The sequence below is a fragment of the Myotis nattereri genome (genome assembly GCF_964212035.1).
Source record: "Myotis nattereri genome assembly, chromosome: 9".
In the NCBI taxonomy this organism is placed as follows: Eukaryota; Metazoa; Chordata; class Mammalia; order Chiroptera; family Vespertilionidae; genus Myotis; species Myotis nattereri.
The window spans coordinates 40,305,599-40,331,984 of record NC_138084.1 but is presented as its reverse complement, the minus strand read 5'-3'; the positions used below and the strand labels follow the sequence as shown (position 1 = coordinate 40,331,984).

Genomic DNA, 26,386 nt, shown 5'->3' with positions numbered 1-26,386 from the left:
GAACCATGAGAACAGCTTCTGGGAGCAGAACTGAGATAGGATTAATAATGTCGTCACTGGCCCCTCTGAGCTAAGGCACAAAGTGTTACTATTTCCCTGAGGTCCTTGTGAAGGCCTCTCATTGGTCCATAGATTTTCTTCTTTCCTGCCCCTCCCCTAAGAATTTAACTTTCATTTTCACTCTGCTCCGCCTGTGGCTGGTTTGGAGAGTGAATTATCACCACGTTTGCCCCTCACGCTGAAACTCCAGAACAAGAGAGTAGGCCTTTTTCCCTGGAAAAATGGGGGTGAGTTTCGCTCTGCTTTTGTGCCTTTTCTGGGGCCGTGGCCGCGGGGGGAAGGGGGGAGAATGCGGGGGGTGCGGTGCTAGTCTGCCAACAACTGTGTCTTTCATTATTGCAGACCTCTGGGCATGAAAAACGATTCCCCTCCCTACCCCACAACCAGATCCTGGGGCCCAATAGCTGGGGCGGGGCCGTTGTGGCTGGCAGAGGCCAATCCAGTAGAGTCAGAGAGGTGGAGCAGGGGTGATGCCCCTGGAAGGGGGTTGGGGCCTAGCATTCCGCAGTCAGCTCGGTGGGCGGGGCTGCAGCAGGGGAATGGGGTGGGCACACCCAGGAGCACTGACTGGTCAGAGAGATTTGCGGCCCTGCTCTCATAAGCAAGGGGGTGGAGCACCAATGTCGCCTCCATTCCCCAGGTCTCAGCCTCAGGTGAGAGTCCAACAGGCTTCCACTCCTCCTACAGGAGAAGGATTTCCTTTGCACTTGGTCTGGGCACTTCTCAAACCTGCTTTTGCGCGGGTCATGGGGCAATTCCTATAAGACCTTTAAGCCCTGTTCACCTTCCCTTTCAAAGAGGAACTACCTGTACCCTACACCCCTAGGGTTCTCTGGGCACAAGCCTTATTCCTTTCTGAAGGCAGACACTCTGTGGATTCAAGTTTCTGATGCAGATCCCCAGAGAGCCTCACGTGGGGCACAAACCCCTAAGTCCTCAAGGATGGCTTCACATGTGTGATATCCTTCCAGCGCAGACACCACTCCTGTTCCCATATCTATCTGCCTGCCTGCTGTGCAGCCCTGGTCACTGCGTAGGTAGTGCAGGGTCAAACTCCATGTGTGAGGACTCAAGCTCCTCTGCACTTTCCTCTTCTGTGTCCTGTGGCAGCAGGTGCTTGGATCTTAGCTCATTGTAGCCCCACCAAAAAATAAATTCTGCAACCTCAAGGCAGAATGCATACACTGCTCCTCCCTCCTCTCCAGGCTCCTGGTGAGTTTCAGGATTGGTTGGCTCATGGATGAGATGCAAAATAATTGGAGGTTCCTACCCCAAAGTTGGATCATAAATGCTGGAGTCATAAAGCAGGGATAGATATGAAATGATGTCTACCCTGATGCAATGTCTATCCCTGATCCTGCAGCCAGGGGCTAACTGCATGTGACCTCTGGGCTGTTTTCAGTATCTGGACCACCAGCTAGAATACACTTCTGTTCTCCTTCAGCCTCATTTCTTATCAGTTTCTTTTCATGTATGATGACCGTGGCACTAGTAGTCAATGTTAGTGGGTCTAAATTCCTCTCCATGCAGACTTTATAATTTTTCTCTTCAGAGAACAGAGCAAAGGGAAAATTTACTAACTAATACTTCAGATCTTTCTTTTACCATCAAACTTTGGCAACCATCAAGACATGAATATCTACTGAGACCTTTTCTTTCTTTATTGCTCCATAGTCCCATTTACTTGAAGTTCCTGAGAGAGCTCCTGATCCTAGACTGTAGCCACGGGCCATACCGAGTCCAGGTGGGAGAGTGAGCATCACTGTGTTTCCACTCTGTGGTACCCTCTGGTAACTTAAGAAGCATTCAAACCTGTGATGAAGTTTTATGTGTTTTTTTAGGCCAAACTGTCCAAAATGGCTGGAAGCAGATTCTCAATGGATTTAAATAATACCCCTAGAGAATGGTAGTTTTGCACCTTGTATTTTACATTAGAATCAAAAGAGAAGATATAAGTGTGTTACATAAAATTCATTGGTGATAGATTGGGGAGGCGAGGCAGAAAAAAAGCAACGAGTAGAGGGTATGCAACCTCTGGGATTGGATAAAAATTAAAATGATAGACATAATCTTCTTTTACTTAGGTGGGTGTAGTATAGTTAATAGTCAACAGTTTGCTCAATAATAGTGAGGGTATTTATGGTCTCCATATAGTGGTGCATGTGCTTTGAGGGGTCCAAAAAAAAAAAAAAGGAAAATTACCTGGACATTCTAACTATATGTTATCATAGATGCAAAAGGACACTAGACAGGCTCAGTTAAAGTTAAGATTGACTTTGTCACAGAAAATGCCAGCCTAGGACATGACTGCCCACCGAAACTGCTTTTTTAGTTTAAAAACTTTTAATTTCAGACCATTCTTTGTGGTTACTTTAGGTCTCTGAATTTGCAACACTACCACACTGAGCTCATCAAGTTAGCATGTGGTCCTTTTTGTCCACACCGCTTTGAATGACCACCAGCATCATCTCCAATATGGATGGTCATTACCATCTTGTGACCTGTGAGATATAAGCTGTCAGGGTCACTTTCCTGAGCTGGAGATATAGAACAGGAGGCAGGCCATGTTGACATTGGCTGCCTTAGCTGAACTATTAGTGGCGTTCTTCACAGGGCTATGGAAGGTACTTTATTTCTGTTATCTCAGGCTTTTAAGAAGACAGACTTAGTAGATGTGTGTGAAACCATGAAAGTTTATGTAAGCCTAGAGCTAGAGTACAAATTACCTTGTGAAAGCCCATAGGCATAGCATCCAAGGGCTATAAGGATACACAGGTGACTTATAAAAGTCACAATCTCCTTATGAAAAATGAAATCTAAGCATATTAACTGGCATTTGAGGTCTATATGAAATTCTCCTAAATCTAAATGCACTTTCCATATAAGGCTAATTACGCTATCAACAATCTGGCCTTGTAAGGAAGCTGATCTTCCACTTTATTATGGCCTCATGAGTTTTCCAGACAACCAAAACAAAAAACTTATTAGAAGACTTATCCAATATTACCGTTATAGGAAGAAATAACCCAGGCCTGATGTTAACCTTTTGTTCTCTATGATCTAATCTAACTTCCAATCCTTTCCTCTTACGTCATCCTATATCTCACTCATCACTTGCTCTCCATGCCCTTCAACTTCTTGTCCTGAAAGATATCATCATCTCTCCCCTGGGCAACTGTATGTGCATCCTACTCATCTCCCCAATTCCCTACTGGATCCATTGATTACTTCACAGCCCAACACTGGTGATTACTTTTCCTCTTGGCGAAGTGTTCCTAAACGTTCCATAATTCACTAAGTGCCATAGGTCACTGCAGGCTGATGTGATTCAGGAGGCCTAGCAGTTTTCTCACACGAGCCACACTGGCATTTTCCACCTCAGACAATGTGGTGCATCTTCAATGAACGGGTCATTTTCTATACCTAATAAATTTATTTTCTCTCCCATATGCCTTATTTCCTTCATCTTCCTCAGGTTTCAGTTCAACCCTTAGGTATTTAAGTTTGAATTGTTGGACATCCTTTTATCTGCCCCAATAATTTGATTTCCCAACAACATGCACATCTTTCTAGTAATGTTTTTCACATTAGCTTATATATATATATATATATATATATATATATATATATATATGACTTAATTTCAGGGTCCCAGTGGTTTAAACTCTCTGTTTAGACTCATTTCTGTGTGTGTGGGTATTAGTTTAGTTGTTAGCATGTAATTCATAGTGATGAAAAATTAGTTGAATGATCTTGCCTAATATTTTGAGATTTCTTTTGTGAGACTGATATTTACTTTATCGGTGTTTCTATTTTTTCAGATATGTGACTTGTGTGATCCTATGAGTATCTTTATGCTATCTCCCTCCCCATCATCAATATACATACACACCATTAGGCTCCTGTCAATATCCTTGGCATATTTCCAGGCAAAGATAAAATTTTACTATTTACCCAACAAGACTTCCCAGAACCTCCTAAGTTACCTATTTCATCTTTGATGAACCCTGTAAGGTAGGAAGGGGGATCCTGAATACATTCGGATCATTGCAACTCTGTGTATTGAAAATAAATGGTCTCTGTAAGTCACTCACTAACTTCATGTACACATCTGATAAAGGGTTTGCTCTTGCCATTTTCACAAACACATTGTCACATATTATCCTATCTAATAAAGGAGAAACATGGTAATTAGCCATAACTTTCCTACCCTTCCCATTGGCTAATCAGGGAGATATGCAAATTAACTGCCAACCAAGATGGCGGCCGGCAGCCAGGCAGCTGAAGTGAACATGAACATGAGGCTTGCTTACTCCAGTGATGGAGGAACTCAATGTTCCCCGCCTGCCGGAGCTCAGCTCTGAGCTCCAGATGATACAATGTTGCAATTATAGAACCTAAACAAACCCCAGAAACCTGCTTTCAGCCAGCACGGCCTCAGAGCTTAGAGCGGCCAGTGATGGCAACAGAGTTTCAATTATAGAATCTAAACAAAACCAGGTACCTGCTTTCAGCCGGCAGTGGCCTCAGAGCTGGAGCCTGCTCTCAGCTCCAGTGAAGCTATAGAAGGTAAATTAATCTTAGAATAAAAAAAGAAAAAGAAAAAAGGAGAGACTGGGACCTTCAGTCGCCCACCAGCCTGAAAACAGCCCTCAGCCCCTCACCCAGACTGGCCAGGCATCCCAGTGGGAATCCCCACCCTGAAGGGTGTGTGACCAGCTGCAAACAGCCATCATCCCATCATCCAGGCTGGCCAGGCACCCCAGTGGGGACCCCCACCCTGAAGGGGGTGTGAACAGCTGCAAACAGCCATCATTCCCTCATCCAGGCTGGCCAGGCACCCAAGCGGGACCCCCACCCTGAAGGGGGTGTCACCAGCTGCAAACAGCCATCATCCCATCATCCAGACTGGCCAGGCACCCAAGCAGGACCCCCACCCTGATCCGGGACACCAGCCGGCCCCCACCTGTGCACCAGGCCTCTATCCTATATAGTAAATGGGTAATATGGAAACTGACCCTAACAGCAGAAGGACTGGGAATGACTGATCACTATGACACACACTGACCACCAGGGGGCAGATGCTCAATGCAGAAGCTGCCCTCTGGTGGTCAGGGTGCTCTCACATGGGAGGAGCTCTGCTCAGCCACAAGCCAGGCTGATGGCTGCCAGTACAGCGGTGGTGGTGGGAGCCTCTCCTGCCTCCTTAGCAGTGCTAAGGATGTCCAACTGCAGTTTAGACCTGCTCCCCGCTGGCAAGTGGACTTCCCCCGAGGGCTGCCGGGCTGCCAGAGGGATGTCTGATTGCCATCTTAGGCCCAATCCCCTGGGGAGTGGGCCTAAGACAGCAGGTGGTCATCCCCTGGGGGGTCCCAGGCTGCGAGAGGGCTCAGGCCAGGCTGAGGGACCCCCATTCTCCCCCCCCCCAGTGCACAAAATTTTGTGCACCGGGCCTCTAGTCTATTTATATAAAAACCCTGGGTGTAACATCACGACTGAGGCTCGACCAACCGGAAGGAAGTCAGTCCTGCAGGGGTTGTGTTGGAAACGGCTGCACCCTCCCTGAGCTGTTTCCCATGAGGGTGGCAAGGTTTCAGGCAGAAACCCGCCCTTGGAGCATGGACACGCTGAGTCCAGGGTCCTCTTAGCCACAGCTGCACTCTCCCCAAGTTGTTTCCTGGGAGGGTGAAGTTTGAGGCAGGAACCAGCCCTCAGAGCATGGAGGCATGTCTTCATAAAGTTTTAATACATTATATTAGAGGTCGTGGTAGTACTGTTTTACCCACAGCGTCTATAGGAATTGCTGCAAATTTACTTCTTGGTGGAAGCACCTTTCATTCTCAATATAAATTACCCATTCCAGTAAATGAAACTTCAATTTGTAGACTTGATATAAACAGTGAAGTTGCTAAAACTATTTAAAAAGCCCAACCTCTCATTATTGATGAATGCACCATGGCATCCAGTCATGCTATAAACACCATAGATAGATTACTAAGAGAAATTTGAATGTTGTATTTGGTGGGAAAGTTCTTCTTGGAGGGGATTTTCGACAATGTCTCAGTATTGTACCGCATGCTATGGGATCAGCCATAATACAAACGAGATTACTGTACCGCAATGTTTGGGGATGTTTCAGAAAGTTGTCTCTTACAACAAATATGAGATCAGAGGATTCTGCTTATCTTGGATGGTTAGTAAAACTTGGAGATGGCAAACTGGATAGCAGTTTTTATTTAGAAATGGATATTATTGAAATCTGTGAAATGATTTGTAATGTATCTATTATTGAAGCTACCTTTGGAAATACTATATCTGTAGATAATATTAAAAATAAATCTAAATGAGCAATTCTTTGTCCAAAATATGAGCACATTCAAAAATTAAATGAAGATATTTTGCATATACTCGATGGAGATTTTCACACATATTTGAGTGATGATTCTATTGACTCAACAGATGATGCTGAAAAGGAAAATTTTCCCATCGAATTTCTTAATAGTATCACTCCTTTGGGAATGCCATGTCATAGATTAAAACTGAAAGTGGGTGCAATCATTATGCTATTGAGAAATCTTCATAGTAAATGGGGTTTTTGTAATGGTACCGGATTTATTATCAAAAGATTACAACCTAACATTATCGAAGCTGAAGTATTAACAGGATCTGCAAAGGGAGAGGTTGTTTTGATTCCAAGAATTGATTTGTCCCCATCTGACACTGGCCTCCCATTTAAATTGATTTAATGACAGTTTCCCGTGATGCCAGCATTTGTGATGACTATTAATAAATCACAAGGACAGCCCTAACCGGTCTGGCTCAGTTGCTAGAGCGTCGGCCTGTGGACTGAAGAGTTGTGGGTTCGATTCCAGTCAAGGGTATGTACCTTGGTTGAGGGCACATCCCCAGGAGGGGGTGTGCAGGAGGCAGCTGATCGATGTTTCTCTCTCTTATTTTTTTTTTAATATATTTTATTGATTTTTTTACAGAGAGGAAGGGAGAGAGATAGAGAGTTAGAAACATCGATCAGCTGCCTCCTGCACACTCCCCACTGGGGATGTGCCCGCAACCAAGGCACATGCCCCTGACCGGAATCGAACCCAGGACCCTTGAGTCTGAAGGCTGACGCTCTATCCATTGAGCCAAACTGGATAGGGCTGATGTTTCTCTCTCATCGATGTTTCTCACTATCCCTCTCCCTTCTTCTCTGTAAAAAAATCAATAAAATATATTTAAAAAATTAAATAAATCACAAGGACAAACTCTAGACAGAGTAGGAATATTCCTCCCTGAACCCGTTTTCGCACATGGTCAGTTATATGTTGGTTTCTCTCGAGTTTGAAGAGCATGTGACATTACAGTTAAAGTTCTAAATACTTCATCACAAGGGAAATTAGTCAAGCACTCTGAAAGTGTTTTCACTCTTAATGTGGTGTACAGGGAGATATTAGAATAAGTTTAATCACTTTATCAGTCATTCTTTGCATCACTTGTTTTTATATCATGTTTTTGCTGTTTTCATATTATGTTTTTGTTGTTTTTATATCATGCCTCTGTTGTTATATCCTTTTGTTACTGTTTATTTATTAATAAAGTTATATATTATTTTCATATACATTTTACTAATTTCCTTTCATCTCTCATACTTCTATTATAGAGAAAGGGCAAATAGCAATACTAAAATATTTCAGCTAATTAATTCCCCTTTAATGTGCACAAATTTCGTGCACCGGGCTACTAGTGTATATATCTTATCTAATAAAAGACAAAAAGGGTAATTAACCGTACCTCCGCTATGCTTCCCATTGGCTAATCAGGGCAATATGCAAATTAACTGCCAACAAAGATGGCTGTCAACCACCAACAAAGATGGCAGTTAATTTGCATATGTAGGCACAATGATGGGAGGCGAAAGGGGAAGGACGGAAGAAGCCGCCTGCTGCTGACGGTGATTGGAAACCCAGGCAGCAGGCAAGAGCCAGGTGGCAGGGCAGAGGTGGAGAACCCAGGCCACCTTTGCCCTGCGTGAACTATGCAGCCAGGAGAGGGGTGTGGGGCCACTGGGAGCAGGGTGGGAACTTCCCGGGATTTGTGTCAGGCAGCGGAGAGCCGGGTGCGAACTATGCAGCCAGGAGAGGGGCACCTGGCCCCTGGGAGCGGGTCAGGAACTTCCCGGGGTTTGCATCAGGCAGCCGGGAGCGGGGCTGGAACTTCTGCCGTGTTGCCATGGCAGATGTTCCCACCCCGTAGCTGCTTGCTCATTCACTTACTTGCTCATTCATTCACCATTCACTCACTCATTATTCACTCACTCACACAGCAAGGCCTATCAGGTCCCTGGCACCAGGCCAGGCACTGAAGTTGAAGCAGGATAAGACAGAGCTATGTCTTCAAGATGCTAGTAATTCAGTAGGGCGAAGCAGGCATATGAAGGAGGCAGTTGTATGCACAGATGCACTGTACTGGATTCAGTGAGGGCTGTAACTAACACCGACTTTGTTCTCTTGATAAAATGGGGCCTCGGGAGCCAGGCCACCCCAAGCCTGTAGGCCTGTAGGCCAGGGTCCCGGAACATGACAGAGGGTGCAGGTCGGGCTGAGGGGTCTGTCCCTATCCGTAAACCTCACCCCCTAGTGCACAAATTTTTGTGCACTGGGCCACTAGTATATATATATAAGCCTAATATGCAAAGTGTTTCCTCAGGAGTTAGACTGGGACACCAGGAGTTCGATTGTTCGCTATGACATGTGCTGACCACCAGTGGCACCATGGAACAAAGGAAGGCCCCGGCCCGCAGCCAGCAGCTAGGGAAGGAAGGCCCTGGCCAGCAGCCAGAAGGCCCCAATTGGCCCTGATTGCCAGCCTGGCCTAGAGACCCTACCCATGCACGAATTTCATGAACTGAGCCTCTAGTGTCATAATGATGAGAGAAATTTTTTCAAACATACAGCAAATGATGGCAATAGTTACACTATAAATAAGCAAGTCAGAGCAGGTCTTTCTGATTAAGGAACACGGAAGGAAATTGTTAACTGAAGGATGATTGTGAGTCCTACTGATACCAGGGCAGCATTGTCTGATGAGAGAAGAGTAGGTATAAAAACCCAGACCCAAAAGTGGTTTGGGGATGTGTTTGTCATAAGAAATATTAAGCAGGAGAGATGCTGGGTCACACAAACATATTTTCTTTGTAAAAAGACCTCAGGTCATCCTTTGGTTTAGTAAAAGTAAAGGGCAATAACAACCATTGCACTGATAAAAATGAAATTTGTCATGTCAGAATAAATAAAAGTATTTCAAATTCTTATGTGCCTGGCTGGAATTTCTCAGTGATTACAGTGTTGGCTGGTGCATGGAAAGGTCAAGGACAGGGTTGCAGGTTTGATTACCACCCAGATATGGGTACCTGTATCAGACAACCAATTGATGTGTTTCTCTCACATTCATATTTCTATCTCTCCCTCTCTCTCCCTCTCTCTCTCTCTCTGTTTCTCTCTCGTCCCCTCCCTCCCTTCTACTCTGTTTAAAAATCAGAGACGGTGTTGCACGCCAGCTGCCCAGACAGCGTGCAGGGCCAGGTTCACAACGGCGTGCCCGGGGTGGGGGGGGGGGGGGGGGACAAAAGAAAAAGAAAAAAGAAAAAAATCAATGGCAAAAATATTCTCGAGTGAGGATTAACAAAAAAATTAAAATACATAATTTATAATAATAAAAGCGTAATATGGCAGTAGTTACGACCTTCTGGACATCTTAACGGATGAAGCTGCAGCAGCGGGGACTGAGGCAGAGGCAGTTAGGGGCGATGAGCCAGGCAGGCAAGCAGTTAGGGGCAATCAGGCAGGCAGGTAGAGTGGTTAGGGGTGATCCGCAGGCTGGTGAGCAGTTAGAGGCATCAGGCATGCAGACAGAGTGGTTAGGGGTGATCAGACAGGCAGAAAGAATGGTTAGGGGCGATCAGGCAGGCAGACGAGCAGTTAGGGGCAAAGAGGCAGGCATGTGAGTGGTTAGGAGTGATCAGGCAGGCAAGGAGGTGAGCAGTTAGGAGCTAGCAATCCCAGATTGCGAGAGGATGCAGGCCAGGCTGAGGGACCCTCCCAGTGTATGAATTTTGTCCACTGGACCTCTAGTATTGTTATAAATAGCCTTTTTACGAGGTCACCATGCTCCTTGCCTTGTGTCTCTACCTTTTCTTTTTTATCCTTTTATATCTGTTCTTGCCCCATCCTGCATTTCCACACAATTAGCAACAGTTATTTCTACCATTCTTACTCTGCCCCCTTTCATCTTTCCAATCAGGCAGAGGTCGGTGAGCAACAGAAGCCTCAGATCAGAACACATAGAAGCAGGGGAGCAACTGCAATGGCTTCAGGAATCCTGGTGAACATAAAGGAGGAAGTAACATGCCCCATCTGCCTGGAGCTCCTAACAGAACCCATGAGCCTGGACTGTGGGCACACATTTTGCCAAGCCTGCATCACTGCAAACAACAGGGACTCCATGATTGGCCAAGAGAACAGCTGCCCTGTGTGCAGGATCAGTTACCAGCCTGAGAACCTGCGTCCCAATCGACATGTGGCCAACATTGTGGAGGCCCTTAGAAAGGTCAAGTTGAGCCCACAAGAGGAGCAAAAGAGAGATCTCTGTGTGCACCATGGAGAGAAACTCCTGCTCTTTTGCCAGGAGGATGAGAAGATCATTTGCTGGCTTTGCGAGCGGTCTCGAGAGCACCGTGGTCACCACACATTCCTCATGGAGGAGATTGCCCAGGAGTACAAGGTAACAGACCAGGGTGGAGGAAAGACAGGGCAGAAAATAGCACTTGATGGGAAACCTCAACTTTTGTATTTGACTGTAATTTTTTTGCCACCACAGTCCTGAGGCCATCACTCTTCTTCCTACGTTCACCTTACAAGGCCTGAAGGACATTTCTATACATTCCACACCATCAATTACAAATGATGAGCAGACTGTAAAGGAGAGTAGGTATTTTCAGACCTTGTGCTAGTAGGTAGAGGTTTGGTGCACAAGCAAAGCTGTTATCATCTCTTTAGATATGAGGGGTAACTGGGCAGCTGGGTAGATCGAGACCTAAGTTCTTTCCTTTCTACAGGATCAAGTATTTTCTTCTAGGCCAAAGAAAATCAATTTCTCTTGACATGGTAATGGTGACTTCTATCTTCTGAGTCTTTTTTTTTTAAATTAAATCTTTATTGTTCAGATTATTACATTAGTTACTCTTTTTTCCCACCATAACTCCCTTCCACCCAGTTCTCACCCCACCCTCCGCCCTCACTCCCCACCCACTGTCCTCATCCATAGGTACACGATTATTGTCCAATCTCTTCCCTCACCCCCACACCCCTTCCCCCCCGCAAGAATAGTCAGTCCATTCCCTTTCTATGTTCCTGATTCTATTACAATCACCAGTTCATACTGTTCATCAGATTATTTATTCACTTGATTTTTAGATTCAGTTGTTGGTAGATGTGTATTTGTTGTTCATAATTTGTATCTTTACCTTTTTCTTCTTCTTCCTCTTCTTAAAGGATACCTTTCAGCATTTCATGTAATACTGGTTTGGTGGTGATGTACTCCTTTAGCTTTTTCTTATCTGTGAAGCTCTTTATCTGGCCTTTACTTCTGAATGATAGCTTTGCTGGATAAAGTAGTCTTGGTTGTAGGTTCTTGGTATTCATCACTTTGAATATTTCTTGCCACTCCCTTCTGGCCTGCAAAGTTTCTGTTGAGAAATCAGCTGACAGTCGTATGGGTACTCCCTTGTAGGTAACTGATTTTCTTTCTCTTGCTGCTTTTAAGATTCTCTCTTTGTCTTTTGCTCTTGGCATTTTAATTATGATGTGTCTTGGTGTGGTCCTCTTTGGATTCCTTTTGTTTGGGGTTCTCTGCACTTCCTGGACTTGTAAGTCTATTTCTTTCACCAGGTAGGGGAAGTTTTCTGTCATTATTTCTTCCAATAGGTTTTCAATATCTTGTTCTCTCTCATCTTCTGGCACCCCTATAATTCAGATGTTGGTACGCTTGAAGCTATTCCAGAGGCTCCTTACACTATCTTTGTATTTTTGGATTCTTTTTTCATTTTGCTTTTCCGGTTGGGTGTTTTTTACTTCTTCGTATTTCAAATCTTTGACTTGATTCTTGCGACCCTCTGGTCTGCTGTTGGGAGTCTGTATAATATTCTTTATTTCAGTCAGTGTATGCTTAATTTCTAGTTGGTTCTTTATCACAACATCGAGGGTCTCATTAGATTTCTTGAGGATCTCACTACATTTATCGGCGGTCTCACCAGTCTTCTTGAAGATCTCACTACATTTATCGGCGGTCTCACCAGTCTTTTCGAGGGCCTTATTAAATTTATCGGCGGCTTCTAGACAGTTCTTTAAAGACCTTAAAAGTGTGGTTTTGAACTCTATATCCAACAGTTTGCTTTCCTCCAATTCTGTTGTTTGTGTCCTGTTTCTTTGTCTCGGCATTTTTTATGCTTCGCTGTGTCGATAGAGTGCTTTTCTGTGCTAAATGTCCTAATTACCTGAGGTAGACACTCTTGGTGCATCCCCTTGTGGTCTTTGTGCACAGTCTTGTTGTAGTTAAGCCTTGATTGTTGTAGTTATCACTGGGAGGAATTGACCTCCAGGCCAATTGGCTGTTAGAATCAGCTGTGTCTGCAGTAGGAGAACTTCTGTGCTGGAGACACCCCTCTGGGGCTAGACTTGCTTCTATGGGGCTTTGGTGCTCACTGAGTCTGCCCCTAGAGTGTGTCTTTTATGGTTCCACAGAGCTGCAAACTGGATGGTCCCACTCTGACCTCTGGGCTTCCTGGCTCCTGGATCTCTATGGAGGTGCTAATCTCGCCTTTGCCTGAGGCTATCCAGCAAAAGTCTCCCTTCAGGGCTTGGGCACTGCAGGTCCCACGGTATCAGGGCGGGGTTAGCAATTATGGCTGCTCTCAGTCTTGCCCTCAAAGGCTCTGCTTCTCAGTGTCCCAGTAATCGCTGCAAGCCCCACGGAGAGAAAGCTGACCTAGGGTTCTGAGCGATGCCAGACAGTCCCACTTCTCCCATATGAGTCTGGGTCCCTAGAGACTCCCCCAGAACTGGAACCCAGAGCCTAAGACTCCCTCCCGATTGAAAACAACAACCGCGCCCTCAGCTGCCAGCCCACTCCGCATGCACTCCACACCTTAGTATTTTACTTCAGCACTGTGCCTCCTCTGAGTCTCTGTATGCTTTTCTCGTTCCTCCTAGTTGTAGAACTTCCACTCAGCCAGCCTTCCTGTGGTTCTGGATGATGTCCGTTCCATCTTTTAGTTGTATTTTTGAAGTGGTTGTTCGAGGCAGCAAACTCCGGTGTTTACCTATGCCGCCATCTTGGTTTCTCTTTTCTATATTCTATCATCTGAGTCTTAAAGAACACATAACCACATCAGGTTTCCTTAAAATCACAGGTTCTAATGGTCATTTTACAGTTTCTTTAGAGATGAACCTGATTTCTTCCCATTTAACCTCTCTTCTGATGAGGACAGAGCCCATAGCTTGACCCTAAAGTGATTCTTCTCCCATAGGAAAAGATCCAAGCAGCTTTGGAAAGGCTGAGGGCAGAGCAGCAGGAAGCTGAAAAATTGGATGATAACCTTGAAGAAGAGAGAACTTCCAAGAAGGTAGGAGGAGAGTCTTTCTGGTAATTATCCAAGAATCTGGGCATGACTTTGAGTTTTAGTCACAAGGATCCCCTTCTTTCTTGTTTTCTGACAGTTGATATGTTCAGAGTCATTGATTAGCCATTCTTTATCCTTTCCCTGGTAGAAATAGGGCTGGGAATAAGCATGTCACAAAATAATGCAGATATTTGTAGGTTAGTTATTCCCATTGATAGACTCTCTCGTGAGGATGGTAGTGAATTTTATATTCGTTTACCTTTGTGTGTGTGTGTGTGTGTGTGTATGTGTGCCTTTAACTCTTCCAGGGAAGGCAATTGCCAATGGTTCATGGCTCTGTCCCAGGTGCTCAACATAGGCTGAGGGTGGGGTGGGGTGAGGAGTAATGCATGAGGGCATCACTGTCCTGGGCAGCTCTGAGAGCTGAGCCACACCCAGGTGTCCCATTTTGGTTCAGGGTTGGCCTCCATAATGTAGACATGAGAGCATTATTTTGAATGTGATGAAGATGAAATAATGGGAAAAATCAGCCTCCCCAAGAATTGCTCCTCTGCTTCCATCTCTCTTCCCTCTGAGAACATCCAAATCAAATACTTCCTTTTCTGGATCCCACTCTGCCTGTTAACCTGAGTCACTGTCTTTCTTTCTCATTCCTGAAGGATCAGATAGAACATGAGTTAAAAAGTGTCCAGGATTATTTTAAACAACTGAGAGGTATCCTGGCCAGTGTGGAGCAAAAGGAGCTGCAAAGGCTGGAGAAGGAGGCGGCAGAGAATCTCGATGACCTGGCTCAGGCTGAGAGTGAGCTGGCCCAGCAGAAGAAGTTGTTGAGAGACCTCATCTCAGATCTGGAGCATCGGTTGCAGGGGTCAGCAGTAGAGATGCTGCAGGTAAGACTTAGAAATAAGCCCCAGCATCTGAACTTAAGGAAAATTAAGACTAAGTTTCCTTCTCTGCTGTGTGCTCGTTGTTTGTGGTGTTGACACTGGGGTTCCATTGGTCTTGCAGTGACCCTTCCCTGTATCTATTTCAGAGGTTATTGAAATTGTTGAATGCATGAACAACAGGGAAAAATCTGGTTCTTATTAATGTATCAATTAAAGTACAAAATTGACTGTGAAGAGAAGATTCCTTGTATTCTGTAGGCCCCTGTGTCAGTGATCTAGCCTAGAACTTTATTCAGGTATCTCTTCATAATACAAGAGTTGTTGTTTCTCTTTTTAGAATAAGTTGAAGTTTTTCTGTTCTTTCTGAATTTTCTGAATAAACAGTTGTGAAGGATTGGTATTATTTATTTTTTATTTCCGTACATTTACCATTGAAACCATTTTACTCTGGGCCTTTATGTTAATGGAAAAGTTTAAAATATTTTTTTTATTTGTATTAGGTTTTCTCAGGTTTTTTATGTTTTTTGAGTCAGTTCTTGGTAATGTACATCTTTGTAGAAATTTTTCCATTTTAAGTTGTCAGATTCATAAGCATGAAATTAGTCATTATTTCTTAGAATGTTTTTCATTTCTACAATACTAACAGTAATGGCTCCTCTTTTGTTTCTTATTTTGTGATTATTTTTGTTCCAGTAAGTTATAATTTGTCAAGGTCATTGACATTTTTTGGTTTGTTTGTTTGCTTTTTAATATATATTTATTGATTTTAGAGAAAAAGGCAGAAGGTGAGAGAGATAGAAATATCCATGATAAGAGAGAATCATTGATCTGCTGCCTCCTGCATGCCCCTACTGGAGATCGAGCCAGCAACTGGGGCATGTACCCTTGACTGGAATCGAATCAGGATCCTTCAGTCTGCGGGGCAAAGCTCTGTCTAGTGAGCCAAACTAGCCAGGGCTCATTGATATTTTTTAAGAATAAATTTTACTGTGTTATTATTTATTTATTTACTTACTTATTTATTTATTTATTATTTATATTTAACCTGTCTATATCACAGGTTTCTACTCTCACTTACATAGTTTCCTTAGTGTGTGTGTATGTAAATGCACATTTATATATGAGAGTGTGTATGTGTTTGTGTGTGTACATTGTATTTAATTCATTGTTCTTTTTCCAGTTTCTTTTTTTTATATATATATATATTTTATTGATTAAGATACTACATATGTGTACCCTCTACCCCCCCCCCCCCGCTAATCCCCTCACCCCCCCCCCCCGTTGTCCGTGTCCATTGGTTAGGCCTATATGCTTGCATATAAGTCCTTTGGTTGATCCTTCCCCTTTGCCCCCACCCTCCCCTACCTTCCCTCCAAGGCCCAACATTCCAATCAATGCCTCTCCATCTCTGGATCAGTCCTTGTTCATCAGTTTATGTTGTTCATTATAGTCCACAAATGAGTGAGATCCTGTGGTATTTATCCGCTCTCCAGTTCCATCCATGCTGTGGCAAATGGTAAGAGTTCCTTTTTCTTCTTCCTCTTCTTAAAGAATACCTTTCAGCATTTCATATAATGCTGGTTTGGTGATGATGAACTCCTTTAGCTTTTTCTTATCCGTGAAGCTCTTTATCTGACCTTCCATTCTGAACAATAGCTTTGCTGGATAAAGTAATCTTGGTTGCAGGTTCTTGCTATTCATCTCTTTGAATATTTCTTGCCACTCTCTTCTGGCCTGCATGGTTTCTGTTGAGAAATCAGCTGACAGTCGAATGGGTACTCCCTTGTAGGTAACTGACTGTCTTTCTCTTGCTGCTTTTAAGATTCTCTCTTTATCTTTTGCTCTTGGCATTTTAATTATGATGTGTCTTGGTGTGGTCCTCTTTGGATTCCTTTTGTTTGGGGTTCTCTGCACTTCCCGGACTTGTAAGTCCATTTCTTTCACCAGGTGGGGGAAGTTTTCTGTCATTATTTCTTCAAAAAGGTTTTCAATATCTTGCCCTCTCTCTCCTTCTGGTACCCCTATAATTCTGATGTTGGTACGCTTGAAGTTGTCCCAGAGGTTCCTTACACTATCTTCATATTTTTTGAATCTCTTTTCTTTTATCTTTTTCGGTTGGGTATTTTTTGTTTCTTTGTATTTCAAATCTTTGACTTGATTCTTGGGATCATCTTGTCTGCTGTTGGATCTCTGTAAATTATTCTTTATTTCAGTCAGTGTATGCTTAATTTCTAGTTGGTCCTTTTTCATGTCCTCCATGGTCTCACTATACTCCTTGAGGGATTCATTAAATTTATCGGCGGTTTCCATAAAATTCTTGAAAAACCTTATAAACGTGGCCTTGAACTCTATATCCAGTCGTTTGCTTTCCTCCATTTCTGCCATTTGTGACCTGTTTCTTTGTCTCCGCATTTTGGCTGCTTCCCTGTGTTGATAGAGTGGCCCTGCGCGCCAGGTGTCCTGTAGGGCCCAGTGGCTCAGCCTCCCCAGTTACCTGGGGTGGACACTCTTGGTGCACTCTTGGTGCCTTGGTTGTTGTAGGATCACTGGGAGGAATTGACCTCCAGACCAATTGGCTGTGGGAATCAGCTGTGTCTGAAGTGGGAGAATGGTCCCCCTCTGACCACTGGGTACAGTGGCTCCTGGATCTAAGGAGGTGCTAATTCAGCCTCTGCCTGAGGCCACACAGCAGGAGCCATGAAGAGGCTCAGCTGTGAAGCAATGCAAGCCGCTGCGGGGCCTTGGGCCTTCTCTTGGAAGTTCCGGGTCTGCCTGGCTCGGCTGCAGTTAGGTACATTCACATGCAAAAGCCTCTGCCGCAGCCTGGGTGGGGCGGGGTCTCAGGGAGTCCAAGGGTGGAGAAAGAAGCTATGGCTGATTCTCCGCCTGGAGTCGGGTGTCTCAGTGTCCCGGTAATGGCTGCAAGCACCTCTGAGGGAAAGCCGCCCTCAAGTTCGCCCGCTGCCGCCTGACAGACCAGCTTCTCCCCGTATGAGTCCTGGGTCCCCAGAGACTTGCTGGAACCGGAGTTCAGAGCATTCGGGAGCTTGTGATTCAAAAAGACAGCCGCGTCCTCAGGTGCCACCCCCTTTCTGCCGCCGTACCTCTGCACTTCACCTCCGCAGCTCCTCTGGCTCTCAGCGTGCTTTTCTTTTCTTCTAGTTGTAGAATTTACACTCAGCCAGGCTTCCTGTTGTTCTGGATGATGTTTGCTCTGTCCTTTGCTGTATTTTTCAATTGTTGTGTGAGGCGACAATTTCCCGGTGTTTATCTATGCTGCCATCTTAGTTTCTCCCCTTTTTCCAGTTTCTTAAAGTGAGAATTTCTTGTTTTATTTTGTTAGTCCTCACCCTAAGATATTTTTTCCACTTACTAGAGAGAGTAAAGGGAGTGAGGTAGGGGAGGAGGTAGGGAGAGGGGGATAGAGAGAGGGAGAGAGAGAGAGAGAGAGTGAGTGAGAGAGAGAGAGAAACATCATGTGAGGGAAACAGATTCATTGGTTGCCTCCGGCACACACCCCAAAGGAGTCCAGGGATCAAACCTGCAACACAGGTACATGCCCTTCACCAGAAATTGAACATGGGAGTCTTTGATCCTGGGGCCGACACTCTCACCACTGAGCTACACCAGCCAAGGCTTAAAGTAGGAATTTTGACCACTGATTGACAGTCTTTTCTCTTATAGTTTTTAATGGTATAAATGCATTGTTTTAGCTGTATTCCATACTTTGGGATTATTTACCTGTTTTTTTTGATTTCAGAGAGAAAGGGAGAGTGAGAGTGATAGAAACATCAATGATGAGAGGCAATCATTGATTGGCTGTCTCTAGCACGCACCCTACTGGAGATGGAGCCCGCAACCCTGGTGTGTGCCCTGACTGGGAACTGAACCTCAATCTCCTGGTTCATAGGTCAGCACTCAATCACTGAGCCCCACATGCTGGGCCTTTTATTATGAATCAATTTAACATTTTTTTCAGATTTTCTTTCTTATTTTTATCTTAACCCTTGAAATATTTTAAATGGTGCTGTTTAATGTATAAACACTTGGTGATTGTTTCACTTTTCCTTTGGTTGTGTATCTTAAATTTAATTCCTTTCTAATCAGAAAGCATATGTTTTATTATTTTAGTCTTTTAGATGTATTGACATTGGCTTTATTGACGAAAATATTATTTGAAAAGAATGTGAAGTGTATATTGATTGGATGAAAGGGTCTTTAGCTGTCAGGTGGAGCTGGTTGACAATGTTGGTCATGGCTTCCACATCATGATGATTTTCTTAATTACATTTTTGCTTTTTATTTTCTCCTTTTCTTAAGTCTCTTTAACCTTTCTTATTATACTGATTTGGTGGTGATTATCTCCTTGAGCTTTTTCTTATCTAGGAAGCTCTTTATGTCACCTTCAATCTACATTAATAAAAGAAAAACATGGCAATTGGCGTATGACCGCTACCCTTTTCATTGGCTAATCAGCGAGATATGCAAATTAACTGTCAGCCAAGATGGCGGCCGGCAGCCAGGCAGCTTGAAACTAACATGAGGCTTGCTTGCCTCAGTGATGGAGGAAACCAACATTCACCGCCTGCAGCTGCAGGACTCTAAGCCTGCAGTTTCAGACATTGTAACAAATACCGCCGGACTTCAGCTAGCAGGATCGCAACATTGTATGCAAAGGCCAGAAACCTACTTTCAGCAGCGGAGGCCTAAGAGCTGGAGCCAAGCCTCAAGCTAAAGCTGGCCCAGAATAAAAAATTAAAAAAAAAGGAAAAAAGGAGCAGTTGGGAGTTCAGTCACCCCCAGCCTGAAAACAGCCCTCAGCCCCTCACCCAGACTGGCCAGGCACCCCAGTGGGGACCCCCACCCTGAAGGGTGTGTGACCAGCTGCAAACAGCTATCATTCCCTCACCCAGGCTGGCCAGGCACCCCAGTGGGGACCCCCACCCTGATCCAGGACACCCTTCAGGGCAAACCAGCTGGCCCCCACCTGTGCACCAGGCCTCTATTCTATATAGTAAAAGGGTAATATGCCTCCCAGCACCGGGATCAGCGGAGCCGTGAGGCCTCCCGGCACCGGGATCAGCGCAACAGGGCGCAGCGCCCAAACCCCCTGATCGCCCTGCAGCTCTGTGTGTGACAGGGTGCAGCGCCCCAACCCCCCCCCCCCCCCCAACGGGCCCTGCTCTGTGTGTGACGGGGTAGAGCCATAACCTCCCCATTGGCCCTGCCCTGAGTGTGAGAGTGGCGGCGCCCCAAGCCCCTGATTGGCCCTGCTCTGTGGGTGATAGAGGGTGATGCCCCAATGCCTTCCCCCGCCCCCCCCCCCCGAGCCCTGCTCTGTGTGTGATGGGGTAGAGCCATAACCTCCCCATCAGCCCTGCCCTGAGTGTGACAGTGGAGGCGCCTCAACCCGCTGTTCCGCCATGCTCTGTGTGTGACAGGGGACGGTGCCCCAACTCCCCTATCGGCCCTACTCTCTGAGTGACAGGGGGGAGCTCCTCAACCCCCTGATGGGCCCTGCTCTGTGCATGACAGGGTACGGAGCCCCAACCCCCTGATGGGCCCTGCTGTGTGCGTGACAGGGGGCAGCGCCCCGAACCCCTGATTGGCCCTGCTCTGTGCATGACAGGGGGCAGCACACCAACCCCCTGATGGGCCCTGCTCTGTGTGTGACAGGGCGTGGCGCCGCAACCTCCCCATTGACCCTGCCTTGAGTGTGACAGGGGGCGGTGCCCCAACCCCCCAATCGGCCCTACCCTGAGGGTGACTGAGGGTGGCATCACAACCTCCCAATCCGCCCTGCTCTGTGCATGACAGGGGGCGGCGCCCCAACTTCCCAATTGGCCCTGCTCTGAGCCCGACCAGGGGCTGCACCTAGGAATTGGGCCTGCCCTCTGCCACCCGGGGGGAAGGCCTAAGCCAGCAGGTCGTTATCTCCCGAAGGGTCCCAGACTGCGAGAGGGCACAGGCTGGGCTGAGGGACACCCCCTCCTCCCCAAGTGCACAAATTTTTGTGCACCGGGCCTCTAGTTCTAAATAATAGCCTTGCTGGGTAGAATAATCTAGGTTGTAGGTGTTTGCTTTCCATCACTTTGAATATTTCATGCCACTCCCTTCTGGCCTGCAAAGTTTCAGTTGAGCAATTAGTTGGGATTCTGAGGGATCCCCCTTATAGATAACTAACTGCTTTACTCGTGCCACTTTTGAGATTCATTTTCTTGGTATTTTTCATTTCTCACAGGGTATTTTTTATGCTTTGTATCTCCTATTTATGTTTTCTCTCTCTTTGTTGAAGTTCTCAGTCAGGTAATCTATTCTTTCCCTAAGTTCATTGAGCATCCTTATAACCAGTGTTTAGAATTCTGCATTTGATAGATTGCTTGCCTCCATTTTGTTTAGTTATTTTTCTGAAATTTTGTCCTAATCTTTCATCTGGGACATGTTTCTTTGTCTCCTCATTCAGCTGCCTTCCTATGTTTATTTCTATGTGTTTGGTATATCTGCCACATCTCCCAACCTTGGCAGAGTGGCCTTATGTACATAGCAGGCTTCCCTTGGGCCCCAGTGATGAAGTTTCTGTGTTCATCTGAACCAGGTTCTCTAGGGGTGTCTAATGTTTCGGTTGTGCTTGCTTTCTTGTTATAGTTGAGCCTTGATTGCCTTTGGCACATCAGTGTGTGGGACTGTCCCTCAAGCTGAGTTGGGGTCCCATTTCATAATCTACACCTGTGGGTGTGGTACCAGCCAGTTTCATTTTGCCCCTCCTACCAGCCTTGTGTTGATTTTAAAAATAAATATGTGTTGATTGATTTTAGAGAGAAAAAAAGGGATAGGGAGAAACCTGTGAAGATAAATAAGATTAGATGACTGAAAATATTTAAGAATATGGAATGAGCTGTCTTGTTAGTGCCTGAAATGCAGTAAATATTATAGTGTTTAGAATAGCGGCCAAGTGGATATTGGTAGCATGGAAAAAGGTGTATAAAAGAGGAGATAATTTCTTTGTTGAAAAGTAAGTTACATAGCAAGCATCCTAAGTTACTGGTTCCTGTGGCTTCTTTAGTAGGTATTATATTAACCTGCATTTAAGAGACAAAACTGAGTAATATTAAAGGCTTGGAAATAAATTATAAATATATGTGTTTTGAATTTAAGGGTGTAGATAAGATCAATTATAGATAGTGGGTGAAAAATAAGAGACATTTAAGAAATGCCTACATTAATACATTCGTTTGCTTGTACACTAAGCAGAAGCCATGTGAATTTTTGAGGAAACTATCACTACTCATCTTTGTTTCTACAAATTATGGCAAAATGCCTGACAAGTAATAGTATACCACTTTACATTTGTGTTGAATACATGAACAAGCCATGAAATATTCAAATCATCTCATGAGGAGTCTTATGAACATGGGAATATATCAGGGGCCTCATATTTTTCTCATAAATATGTCTCATCTCCAGGTACTAGAAGCTTAAGCTGTGTTGCCACAATGGTCAACGCTGTTTCTATATTTTAGGGACACATACAACTATTTGAATATTCCAAAATGATTGACCCGGGTCTTGTCTCTATTATTTTACTCTCACATTAAGACCATCTCTATTCCCACCAGATCAGGGGTGGGGGGTTGGGGAGTGGGAAGATGTGTTGAAGCTTTGTTAGTGAAAAGAGCTTATTACTTCATGACTTATAGTTTCTCTTTCCTCCCTAGGATGTGAAAGACACTATGGAAAGGTATGTGTGGAAGACCAGAGATGGTGTTTTTGTGCTGTAAAAAGAAGTTTAAGCCATTAAAGTTAACTAGTGATTAATTAGAATAAAATATTTCTCAGGGCAGACAAATTTAGATGTAGTTTTATCTTAAATTTCTGTTCACACATGGTTTGTGTATTCCATATCTATTGAGGGTGAACCAGCTTTTATTTAGGCAATTTACTTGGGAGGAGTTGCAGAGTATGGATTAGTAGCAATTAAACATCAGATGTCTCAGTATCAGACCCATCTGACTTCATAAATTCTATGTACTCATCATGCCTGTATCTAATTCAGATTTCCACATTTCATAGGTTATGTATTCACTGTGGGAATGTCCTGTCTTCTTTACCTCAGAGGCACCCAGAATTTGAGACAACTCCTTTATATTTAAATGTCTTCTCTGGGAATATAAGATATGGTTCTCTTTCTTTCCAAAAGCAGGCTTGAATATCAAGGAATATTTTGACCTTGGGGAAAACCATTGCTCCATCTTGTACTATATTTTAAAGTTAGAATGGAAGGACATCATCTTTGTATCTAAATCTGAACACCTACTTGGCCGCACTAATCTCTTCCAAGCACATGAAATTCAGACCACTATTAGTATCATATTTACAATGTCTTCTTTTCCAAGGGTTACATTTTTTTCCCAGAAGACTGAAATCGCAGATGTAGTTCTGGAGGCCTCACTACAGGGCAGTGGAACTTAAAGGTGTTCAGCCTCCCCAGACAATATTCCCACACTTGACATATCTCAGACATAAACAGCCATGTTCACATTCTTTTCATATTGCTGGGAGACTACATACATGTCATGACATTTCCTTATACTAATTTATTTCACGGTACTAAATTTTGCATTTTAAAGAAATTCACTATGGCACATAATTTCATATGATTTTTAGGAGTTAGAAAGGGAGAGGATAGTTATCACAGTGAAAGGAATAAACTATTCTGAGAGGTCAGTGCCTTTCCAAGGGCAGATAGCAGTCAACTGGGAAAGTGGATTGAGCACATTTCTTCTGGTGCCAAGGTCAGAAGTCTACTCTCTCCTTTCTGAGGGGTCCATGAATGGGGGCTCAAGTTCTCCTTGGGGTGAGTAGATAAAAATCAGTGGTTTTGAAGAGACAAAAATTCAGAGGTGTGTGGATCTATTTTGTCATCCCTAGGAGTAAGACCTTCACTCTGAAGAAGCCAAGAACTCTCCCCAGGAAGCAAAGGACAGTGTTTCAAGCTCCTGACCTGAGAGGGGCGCTGGAAGCCTTTACTGGTGAGGAATGCTAGAGCATTGGGTGGCTGTGAGATTTTTGTTATGGGTTGAAGGTCAGGTTTTAGGTATAGATAGAGGAGACAAAGGAAGGCGGATATTATATGCTGATGATGTATTCAATGGGGAGTGGTCAGCTGTCTTGTTCACCTCTCATTCTTCCATGTACTACTATACATACACCCCAGTCTTTCTCTGATTTTGAGAGAAATTAGATGTTAATGTAGAATCTTTTGCCTGTACTTAATGTTATGGATTTTTTCTAATTTCAGAACTAACTGATGTGCGACGCTCCTGGGGTAAGGAGAAATCACAATATCATGAAGCCACCTTGTCCTCGTCTTGTAGTATTTGTCATTCTCTGCTAGGTCTCATGTATAAATCCATATTTCCCCTCCCACCACACACATACATATTATATTTCTGCAGTGTGTACTGCTCTTGAAGAACCAAACCAAATTCTTCCCATTTCCCACTCATTTTATTCTCAACACCTCTCTGACAATGTCACAAATCAAGGTACATCATATTCCTCACCAGCCCTATAATTTTTCTACAGTACACGTGACCCTGGATCCTCCCACGGATAAATCAAATATTGTCATTTCTGCGGATCGGAGACAAGTGAAGCCTGCTTTTTATTTGAGAACACTGTATTTGTATCAGAAAGGCTATTATGAGGATTATGGTGTCCTGGGGTCACCTCCTATCACATCAGGAAAACATTACTGGGAGGCAGATGTGTCAGACAAATATGCCTGGGTTTTGGGGGTGTATGGTGAAAAATGTACTGACTCCAATATGATGGATTTTGAAAGACAAGGTGAAAAACATGTTATTGTAATACAGGGTAAAAAACATCTGCATGTTTGCTCTCAATATCAACCTAAATATGGCTACTGGGTTATAGGGCTACAGAACCATTCTGAATATAAGGCTTTTGTGGATTCTGCCTCCTCTGACTCCACGACCTTAACCCTGTACCTGGGTGTTCCTCCCCGTCGTGTTGGGGTTTTCCTAGACTATGATGCTGGCACTGTCTCATTTTTTAATGTCACTAACCATGGGTTTCTCATCTATAAATTCTCTTCATGTTCCTTTTCTCAGAAAATGTTTCCGTATTTCAATCCTATGAAATGCACTGCCCCCATGACACTGTGTTCTCCAGGCTGTTAAACCTCTTACACCCTCACCCACTTCTCTGGAGTGCCTCTTGCCTTGGGTGCATCTAATTAGTTGAGCTTAACATTCTCACCATCTTTTCCATGCTCTTTTTTGTTTTTTTTTCAATTTGAACACCCTTCATTCATCAATAGGGTGTACAATTTTCCTCATGTCATATTTTCCCCAAAATCTTATTTGCATTCATAGACAATCCTAATTCTTGAGTTTTATCATCTCAAGGAAAATGACTAATGCCTCATAAAATAAAAGACATGTATGGAGGTAACAGCTCTACCAAATTCTACAATCCCATGTCCTCTGCCCTTGACTGAGAAGATGAAGGAAAGTTTTTCAACAACTTTTATTGAAGACCTTGAATAGAAGTCATTCACTACAGACTGAATCCTCAGAGGTCTGTCTGTCTATTTACCCATGATGCTTGTTATTCATCAAGGAGTGAAGAAGAAAATATTAAATGTGCGGTTTTAATTGATTTCTGAGAGAGAGAAAGGGAGAGGTAGAGAGAGATAGAAACATTAATGAGAGGGAAACATCAAAGGGCTGCCTCCTGCATGTTGCCTACTGGGGATTGAGCCTGCGTCCATGCAATGTGCTCTGACTGGGAATTGCTCCAGCGACCTCTTGGTGCACGGGTCGATGTTCAACCACTGAGCAACATCAGTCAGGCAATAAGAAAATATCATAAACTAGTGGCCTGGTGCACGAGATTCTTCCACTGGGGAGGGGAGGGGTCCTTCAGCCCAGCCTGCAGATCTCTCTCAGTCAGAGATCCTGGGGGGGATGTCTGTCTGCTGGCTAAGCTGGCAGTCAGACATCCTGCATGCAGTCCGGGGCTCTCTCAGTCCAGGACCCCTCACTCCTTCCTGCCCTCCTGCAGCGGAGGCAGGAGAGATTCCCACTGCTGCTGGGCTCACCAGCTGTGAGCCCAGCTTCTGGCTGAGCAGCACTCCCCCTGTGGGAGTGCACTGACCACCAGGGGGCAGCTCCTGCTTTCAGCTTCTGCCCCCTGGTGGTCAGTGTGCATCATAGCGACTGGGTGTTCTGCCACTCAGTCAATTTGCATATTATGCTTTTATTATATAGGACTAGAGGCCCATTGCAGGAAGATTCCTGCAAGAAGAGGGCTTTGCTCCCTCCTCTGCCACCTTGGCTCCCTCCCACCTCCTGCTGCCTCCCACCTCCTGCTGCCTCCCACCACTGCCTCCTGTGGCCTCCCACTGCCTCCTGCCATTTCCTGCCACCGCCTGCCGCCTGCAGCCGCCGCCTCCCACTACCTCCCACATCCTCCTGCTGCCATCGCCGCCTCCTGCAGCCTCCTGCCGCCTCCCGCCATTTCCCCGCTGCCGCAGCCTGCTGCCCACTGCCCAATGCCACCCGCCACCACTGCTTCCAAAGTCTCATGTTTTAGATCCCAGATATCTCTGTGCTGCTGTCTAGAATCCTCCAGCTCTGCCAGTGGTAGACAAGACTGTGTATGAGTGTGTGTGTGACTGAAAATTTTATTATAAGTCTGGTGTTACTGCATATTAGCCTTGATCAAGTAATCTGAATTATAC

The 26,386-nt window shown here is 44.7% G+C and overlaps 1 protein-coding gene across 1 annotated transcript; it reads left to right on the top strand.

Moving 5' to 3' along the window:
- Positions 1 to 203: 203 nt before the first annotated feature.
- Positions 204 to 24,821, top strand: LOC308524049 (tripartite motif-containing protein 5-like; the record flags this gene model as incomplete). The annotated part of the gene is made up of 9 exons (XM_081098203.1): positions 204 to 287; positions 1,735 to 1,804; positions 10,357 to 10,836; positions 13,640 to 13,735; positions 14,392 to 14,622; positions 22,335 to 22,357; positions 23,548 to 23,648; positions 23,918 to 23,944; positions 24,205 to 24,821. Exons 3-9 carry the CDS (start codon positions 10,420 to 10,422, stop codon positions 24,819 to 24,821), a joined length of 1,512 nt encoding a protein of 503 aa, XP_080954329.1. The 5' UTR covers positions 204 to 287; positions 1,735 to 1,804; positions 10,357 to 10,419.
- Between the last annotated feature and the right edge of the window lie 1,565 nt (positions 24,822 to 26,386).